Source organism: Pinus tabuliformis, chromosome 9 (genome assembly GCF_031772625.1).
Source record: "Pinus tabuliformis cultivar Carrire ecotype Pingquan chromosome 9, CPIR1, whole genome shotgun sequence".
Classification (NCBI taxonomy): Eukaryota; Viridiplantae; Streptophyta; class Pinopsida; order Pinales; family Pinaceae; genus Pinus; species Pinus tabuliformis.
Window position 1 is genome coordinate 1,705,561,078 of NC_142307.1, and position 9,268 is coordinate 1,705,570,345.

The following is a 9,268-nucleotide window of genomic DNA, read 5'->3' on the forward strand; positions in this document are numbered from 1 at the left end:
AAAGCTCCATAGATAGTATGGTTATTTGCTTGTTGAAGCAAATGTGCATGAGTATATGTGGTTGTTATTGTAAATACCATAATGAGCTATGTTATAAAGCTCCAGTACACAATATGTTTGTAATATGTTTGTCATGTTTCAGCAATGGTCATTATAAACACTGCAACGAGCTATGCTATAAAGCTCCATAGACAGTATGTTTGCTTTTCAGTGGTCTTACTAGTTGTAGGTGTCATTGAACATTGAGGATGGTGTTCCCCCGAGGCGGAGGGTTTCGTAACCGCCATGGTCAAAATTTCATGTAAAAGTTAATAAAGGAAAAACTAAGACCAAGGTCATGGGACACGTATTCTAAGATGAATGGTGGGCAAACATCCTATTGGGTGTTCATTTCGGTAATTATGGCTAAAGGAAAATGGAAAAGGAAATGACAAAGGCTTTGGAAAGGCAAAGAGGCATTATTTGGCATTATATTTATGAAAATAAAGGAAATTTGGAGAAAAGGAAGGTGAAAGGTCACAGGTTGCATGTGAGGAAGAAAATGAAGGAAAATAATGTAAAATGAAGAAAATAGAGGCCTTATCAATAAAAAGGATTCTGAGGATCAATGGGTAACCTTTTGTCAATGTAACCTTTTATCAGTTCAGTTTTGGAGCTCTCTCTCTATTCTCTCTCTCACACACTCTTGGACACTTGGAGTTTTCTTGGAGCACTTTAGCATTCGATCAAGAAAAGAAAAAGGCAAAGGAAAGCAAAGATCAAGCAAGGAAGAGCATGATCTAGTAGCTACAACGAGATTATTTGAAGGTCTTAATTTTCATGTGTGATTTCCTTGCTAGTTTAGGCATGCATGGTTATGCATGTGTGTTCTTGGTTCTCTTACTGTCATTAGCATGGGTTTTGCTAGGTGTGATCGTGCTTTTCAGCTTAGCCTTGCCATTTCCGGATAGCCATGGTGTGGTGGGTTCTTTTGTATGTGGTTGAGTTAGATTGTCGGATGGACTCGAAGTTGAGTGGGGTGGTCCCAGGATTATTCACAGGCCTAGGAATCTCAAGATGGGATACACTGTAAAGCCTAAATGTGAACACCTTAATTGAGTGTAGGAATCCCTTGACTAGTGAATGGCGGGATACACAATAAATCTCAATGGTGAGTACCCTTGATTGGGCCTAGGAATCCCGGAATGGGATACATGGTAAAGCCCAGAGGGTGAAGACCTTGTAGGCCTAGGAATTCCTTGACTGGTAATGGTGGGATACACAGTAAATCTAAGAGGTTGGGATGGAAAATTACCTCACGGTGTAGGTGGAGAAATCCAGTGGCATCCATGCTTGTTTTTGGCCTAGTGATTCGGTGAGGATTGTGGTAAAGCTTGATATTGTATATTTATTGTTTATGGCCTAGTGATCCGCTGGGTATTGCGGTAAAGCCTGCTTCTATTGTTGAGGGTGAGCTGGTGTAGCCTTCGGAAGCCCTGATCAATTTTGGAAAGTTCCACATTCATGCTTGGAATATGGCAGGGGGTGATTGGTTGAAAGAAAGGTTTGGTTCAACCAATCTATGGTTGGGTGATACGTGGAAGTTGCGAACCTAGTTGGCCTAATCATTCATTAATAAGAACTATTTCTCCTTGGTATTTTATAAGCAAATGTATTGGTTCATATGAAGCATATATGGCTAATGTATCCTTGTTATTTTTGTTGGTTATATGCTGGTTATGAACATGTTTTATGATAGTGGTGATGTATGGCTCTCATCATGTTTTGATTTGTAAATGAATGTACAATGAATATATGAACTAATAGATGATAATGCAACTAATGTGATAAGACATCAATGCTTCTTAGCAATTCTCAAATAAGTATGAGACCCCTACTTAGATCTGTTGTTATGACCTGCAAAATGCATATTTGTGACATGTTTGACGAAATGCCTGTCATGGATAATAGGGGTCCAACCAAGCCTTTGTTCAATTATTTGCATTTCTATCATTGTTTCGATGTTACTTTTCATTCCTAAAAGTTTCATGTAGTTTCGGGTAGTGGCTTGAGTCCCAACCCTAAAAAGGTGGCACAGAATCTGGGGTTGCAGGCTCAGAACTAGCTGAAAAAGGCCCCATTCGCTTTCACGCCCATGTTGTGAGAGTGACTAGAGGGCCCCAGTCGCATGAATTCCCATATCATGGGAGTGACTAAGGCTCTAGGGAAGTGAAGTGTCAGGTTGCCTTAGGGGTTGATCATATGGAAGGGTTGGTTGGCTCTAGTAGGTTCCGTGACATGTGCAAAAGGTCAAATTTATTATGTTGTGTTGGTTCCACTTCCTTAACTGTACATGGGGAGTTGAATCAGACTGTAGTAACCTCTCATCACATGTTTACCCCAACAAACTGGTTAACTTGGGTAAATGTGGGAGGAGGGTGTTACAATGATGAGCAGGAGGGCAGTATGGGCAATGTTGGACTTAAGAGAATTCGACCTTTTGCATATGACTCTGTTGGAACTTTTTTTGATGTTGTTCCTCTTGAAGTGAGGAAATAAATTCTTTTGTTGGAGTCAAAAGAAACTGGGGAACACCCTTACCATTCTGATCTGAGCTACAAGTGACAGATGCAGATGTGAAAAGGGTTCCAGACCCAGGTAGATTTCGCAAGAGGAGACTCCATTTCTTATACTCTTTGGCTTTGCATCAACAAATGGATACACTGTTATCCCTAATTTTGAAAGAAAAATAAGTTGAAAATTATAATATATTTTTTGGGTTAGAGGACATTAGGTGTATGTTACGAAATCAATGTTTCTGTCTTGACAATGCTAATTCTAGATTGGTTTAGGTGGGAAGATTTATGGTGTCGAATTCTGCCTCTAGTGACCTTATTGACCCTCCTGAAGATCCAATTTGATCCACCAATAGATAGTGTTCAAGACCTCACTATTATCTCATTTGACCATGATTAGAAATTGAGCTCACATCTTTTTTGTTGACATTTTGAAAAATTTTGTTTCAGCGTTGTAGAGTCTTCTTTGTTAGCTTTCACAGCTTGGAATGCGCTGGGTATGTGGTGGTTTTTATGTTATTCCTGGATACGTACATTTTTGGTTTAAGTGAAATGTACACTAATGATGTTACCAGTTGGTTCTTTATAGTACTTGGAGCCTGGTGTATGCACTTGTACTCTGTTTGAAGGTGGCGTTGTTCATGGTTAGTTCATGGTAGGTGTGGTTCTGGTTGGTTTGTGGTTGCGCCCTATATCTTTTGAGAGCTTCGATGTATGCACTTGTACTTTGTTGGAAGGTGGCGTTGTTCGTGGTTAGTTCATGGTACGTGCAGTTCTGGTTGGTTTGTGGTTGCACCCTATATCTTTTGAGAGCTTTAGTGATCGCATGACAGTCCACTGATTGTTGGCAAATCCTTTGTCTGGCATCTTGGATCTTGGTTGTATAACTGTAATGAATTCTTGGAGATGGCTCCAATACACGAACTTTGAAAATCAATGACTTCTTGCCAGTGCAACCACAGAGCTTGGTCTTGAGAGTGTTGAGAAAATTGAACCAATAACCTTTCAATAACAAAGATGTTTTAACGACGAGGACTCGACCACTTGAACTAACCCTTAGTACTAAGATTAAAATTATATTAATGATATATATTTTAAATTTAATTACTTTTAAATATATAATTTTTTTTTTTAAATTCGAAAAAAAAATACTTTTTATAAAAACTATTTTTTTTAATTTTTTATTTTAAGAATATCAACCATGGCAACTTTCTTTGAAAAAATATTTTCCCTATCTATTTCTTTTATTTTAATCTTTGAGAAAGTTGTGAATGCCTCCATTCATATTTTTAGATCTTGGTTTAACCATGAAAATATGTTTCCGACCTCAATTTTTTTTAAAATTCTTATTTCTTTACTTTTCACTTTTAGTTTTCCTCATTATTTTTTTCCAAAGATAAAGATTTCATGAAAATATTTAGTGAAATTAACTTAATGTTAACATTAATTTTAATGAAAAACATAGTGACAAAATGGAGATATATGAGAGGGTTATATCTTAACCTACCAAAAGCTTTACCTAGGAAGAGGCCAAATAAAATGGCCATTTTAAAACTTTGCATAATAAAAAGCCTATCTATGTTAAATATCTCACTAAACTGCATTAAGTTATAACTTAAAATAATTAAATACTAAAAAATATAATAATCACAACCAATATGGATTTGTTTTGAGCCTCCTTTAAAATGCGCCACTTTTGTCACCATCTGAGATGGACGGCGAGTCCATGGAAGCAGTGAGGGTTTACGTGAAACGGCAGCAGCGCTGCAAAATCTGAGACATGCTTTTCAGGGTAATGCCAACCCTAAAAAGCAATGACAACTTCATAGTTTTCAATATTTCGTGTTTTGGGTTCTGTAAGCATATGCTTATGTGGTTCTGTACATATGAGGATAGAACTAGCATTGACAAAGTAAAAATCAGCACAAATGATCATGGAGTTACATCCGGTCGTGACGGTATGATAGATTCCATGGATAGCCCAAGCTCTTATACATACACTCGTCTCTTGCAGGACTGTATTCATAAAAAAAACCTGATAGAGGGCAAGCTGGTTCATGCCCACATGATAAAAAATGGGATTCAGCCAGACATATTCTTGAGAAATAGCCTGATTAACATGTATGCCAAATGTGATGATTTAGTTGGTGCAAAGAATGAATTTGATAATTTGACTGAACGGGACCAGGTTTCATGGAATGCCATAATTGCAGCTTATGCTAGGCAGGGGGAGTTGAAAGCGGCTGTAGAACTGTTCAGGCAAATGGGAAGAGAAAGCAAACAAGCAGATCACTACACCTTTGGAAGTCTTCTCGTGGCCTGTTCCAATTTAAGGGTTCCAAAATTGGGGAAACAGCTACACACCCACAGCATCAAAACTGGTTTTGAGCTTCATGTTTCTGTGGGATGTTCCCTTGTTAACATGTATGCTAAATGTAATAGTTTGGAGGATGCACGCCAACTGTTCGACAAAATGCCTGAACGAAATGTCGTTTCTTGGACTGCCATGATTACAGGATATGCCTTGCAGGAATGTGGAGATGAGGCCATGGAGGTCTTTGAGTTGATGCAATGGACAGATGTTGGTTTGAACAAATTCATCTTTACTAGTGTCCTTAGTGCATTTGCCCACCCACGAGGCTTGGAACAGGGCGAGCAAATTCATGTTCATGCGATAAAAAATGGGTTGGAGATGGATGTATCAGTTGGGAATGCTCTTGTGACCATGTATGCCAACTGTGGGAGCATTGACGATGCACTGCAAGCATTCAGACTTGCGTCGAAACATGATTTAGTGTCATGGAACGCAATGATTACAGGGTATGCCCAGAATGTGCATGGTGAGAAAGCCCTCTGCTTCTTTTGTGAGATGCAATACTCGGGATTAAAGCCAAACCAGTTCACATTTGTTAGTGTTCTCAAAGCTTGTGCCATCGAGGAAGCTTTGGAGCAGGGGAAACAGATCCATAGCTCAATCCTCAAATTGGGATTCGGGGCACAAATTTTTGTTGGAAGCGCCCTTGTTGACATGTATGCCAAATGTGGGAGCATAGAAGAAGCACACCGAGGATTTGGCGAGATGCCTGAGAAGGATATGGTGTCATGGACTGCATTGATTGCTGGGTATATGCGAAATGGGAATGGCGAAGAGGTAATGAGCCTGTTCTGTCAAATGGAACATGCTGGGATAAAGCCGAACCAGTATACACTGACTTGTGTTCTTAGTGCATGTGCCAGCCTAGCGGGATTGGAACAGGGCAAACAGGTTCATGGACACATATATAAAATTGGACTCGACTTGGATGTTTCTGTAGGAAGTGCCCTGACTACCATGTATGCGAAAGGTGGTAGTATTGATGATGCGTGGGCAGTGTTTGACAAAATGCCCACTCGAGATGTTGTCTCGTGGAATTCAATAATTGCGGGATATTCTCAGCACGGCCGTGGCATGGAAGCCCTTCAGCTATTTGGACATATGCAACAGACTGGCACAAAACCAGATGACATCACCTTTATTAATGTTCTGTCTGCATGTAGCCATGGAGGTTTAGTGGATCAAGGATGGCAGTATTTTAATTATATGATTCATGATCACAATATCATTCCAAGAATCGACCACTATGGCTGTATGGTTGACATTTTAGGCCGAGGTGGATATCTTGAAAAAGCCGAAGATTTCATAAAAAATGCTTCATTTGACCATAAAGCTCCATTATGGCGGATCTTGCTGGGTGCCTGCAGAACTCATGGCAAAGTGGAGATAGCCAAGCGTGCAGCAGAATATATTCTTGAGTTGGAAGCTCATGATTCTACAACCTATGTGTTGCTCTCTAACACCTATGCAGCAGCTGGCAGGTGGAGTGATGTTGAAAAGGTGAGAAAGTTGATGAAAGACAAAGGAATGAAAAAGGAGCCAGGGCGTAGTTGGATTCAGGTGGGCAACAGGGTACATGTATTTGTTGTGGGCGACAGATCTCATCCTCAAACTAATGACATATATGCAATATTGGAAAAATTGACTAAAGTTTTGAAGGATGCTGGTTACGTACCGGACACAAAATCTGTACTTCATGATTTGGACCAGGAAAAGAAATGTTATAATCCCATTTCTGGCTGATATTTTGGGAATTGTTAGTATCACAAGCTTTTATACTATGGAAGTGGGCATGGATTTCTCCATTTTTTAGTTAAAGCCAAAGAAAGGCCACTCAGAGGTATCCAAAAATTGTTTCAGCTGGATCGATACTTATCAATTTCGAATTCGAATTTGGATTTGAATTCGATGATGTGATAAAAATTCGGATGGAAATTTTTTAATTTAGAGAAAATTCAACAGTGTACATCTTAAAGACTTAGATATATATACTTCCCTTCCTGTAACAGCAATGCCTTCTGCTCATTTTCTTTCCCATTCATCTTGGAATTTAAATAATTTCTAGTAGCTCTGGTTAATTTAACAGCTTTAGAAATACAATTCACCAGAGAAAACCACACTTCCCACTTCCCTCTTTGAAAATGTTGATTTTTCTCCAGGAAAATTTGATCTTCTAATTTGATAATTATTTTCCAATTATTTCCTTTGAAAATGTTGATTTTTCTCCAGGAAAATTTGATCTTCTAATTTTATAATTATTTTCCAATCATTTCTTAATCAAGTTAACTTATGTTACATATAACATTAAGCAATTATACATAGAAAATCTCAACAATAGTGCAATAATGATAGTAAGATCATAAAGAGACAGCAAACACAAAAGAGACACAAATTTACCTTGGAAAAACCCAATCTCTGAAAAAACTCAGCAACCTTTCTTAGGAGAAATTGTTCAGTTCAAGAAAAATACAACCTGATATTCACATCAGCCTAGGTCAACCTAGACAAAATCATAGTGCTGGTCAAAACAAACCTCATAACTTTTCAATCCAGGCTGCGTATCTGGTCTAGGTCCCTTCTGATTACAAGGCTGAGGCTCTTGGCCTCCTCTAGGGCTTTGTCCCTCCAAAGAAAACAAGATCTCTGTCCCTCTAGGGCTTCAGCCCTTCCACAGAAACAAGGTATGCAGACCTGAGGCCTTTGGCCTCCTACAAGCAGAATCTAGGCCCTCTCAAACTCTGCCCAAAAGTCTTCCTCTTCGCACGCGTGAACAAAAGAATGTAGATGTGATGATGATCCGAAATTATGTCCAAAATGATGGAGATCGATTGTCCTTTGATAGTGATCTTGTGGTGCCCAAGGGGCATTTTTAAGATTGATACAAAAAGGGTGTGGTTGGTGTTAAAAAGGGATTCTACATTTGGATGAGTTTCTCTAAGTCAGTAAATGGTTACTTGGCAAGATGCTCTGGTATTTTGGGAGGGGCGATAAAATTTTGTTTGAATGGGATTCTATATTGGGTGTTGGTTCTTTACATCACTCCAATCTTGATCTTATTAATTCTCTACATTCGAGAGGCATTTTATTTCTGGATCAAGCTATTGAGAAGTGGTAGCCAGATCTTTCGTATTCGGTGTGAAAGAGCGCGAAGGACCTCAGTTTATCAAATAGCCTTGTGACATCTTGGCATAGCCTCATTCAGAAGTTTTGCTTGGCGGGTTTCATGAAGAAGAATTTTGGTGATTCTTTGGTGTGGGATGACATTCTGACATAGGGCTCGGTGGTGGTTTCAGACATTTATCAGTTTATTTCTAATTCTCGGTGGTGGTTTCAGGCATTTATCAGTTTATTTCTAATTATGTCGGCCTTAGTGTTAACCAGTGTTGGTACAAGAATGTTTGGAGGTAGCAAGTCTCTTTAAAGTTGACCATCTTCTGTTGGTTGGCTTGGAAAAATAAGATCTTAACATGGGATAACATCTGCAAAAGGGAATTTCTTGGGTCAGGTTGGTGTGTTTTTTGTCATTTGGATTTGGAAAGTGTGGCACATCTTTTTATCCATTGTCCCATTCTTGGTGGAAGTCTGGGGAGTATATTGAAGCAAGTCCAGATTTGGTGGAAGTCTGGGGGAGTATATTGAAGCAAGTCCAGATTTCTCCGGTGGATTCCTTCGATTTCAGTAGAAGAGGGAGGTATAAAACACTTCCTCTATACACAATATGGGATATTGGCGAATATGGGATATTGGCGAGCAAGAGATCTGGTTATATTTGAAGATAGACCTCCCAATGTCCCTAGAATTTGCACAAAAATCTTGGCTTGGTTTTCGGTGGGGAGGAATGCAATTCAGGATGATAATACTTCCAGGACATGCTGTCCCCCTCTACAGGTGGTCTTTCCCGTAGGTTTTTTTTGATGGTGCGACACATGATGACAGGCGTGGATGCGATGGCTGAGGATTAACGCTCACATTCATTTTCTCCTTTACTGATATGGAGTTTTGGGTTCGAATTCAAATGTTGAATTATTGGCACTGTGGGGTTTGTTGGTTTTTGCTAAATGTCTACAACTGAAGATTTCAGTGCATGGGGGTTCTAGATACACTATTGAATCCATGGCTAGGAAGTCGTCCTCCTCGCCCCCTCCCTAGTTGGATGGATGGATCACATTAAGACGGTTATTGGTTTATTTGATCATATTTCCCTTTCACATGTCTACATGGAGCGTAACTTGGTGGTGGATGGTCTCTCAAAACAAGGATCAAAGCAAGGATTGGGTACTGCAGCAGGTTTACGCTTATTGGTTTATTTGATATATTTCCCTTTCACATGTCTACATGG

General features: G+C 39.3%; 1 protein-coding gene across 1 annotated transcript; it reads left to right on the plus strand.

The window, feature by feature from the left end:
• The first annotated feature begins 4,224 nt into the window (after positions 1-4,224).
• Positions 4,225-7,583, plus strand: LOC149155463 (pentatricopeptide repeat-containing protein At2g33680-like). Its single transcript, XM_089445557.1, has 2 exons — positions 4,225-4,347; positions 4,570-7,583. Exons 1-2 carry the CDS (start codon positions 4,336-4,338, stop codon positions 6,670-6,672), a joined length of 2,115 nt encoding a protein of 704 aa, XP_089301683.1. The 5' UTR covers positions 4,225-4,335; the 3' UTR covers positions 6,673-7,583.
• The last annotated feature ends 1,685 nt before the right edge of the window (positions 7,584-9,268 follow it).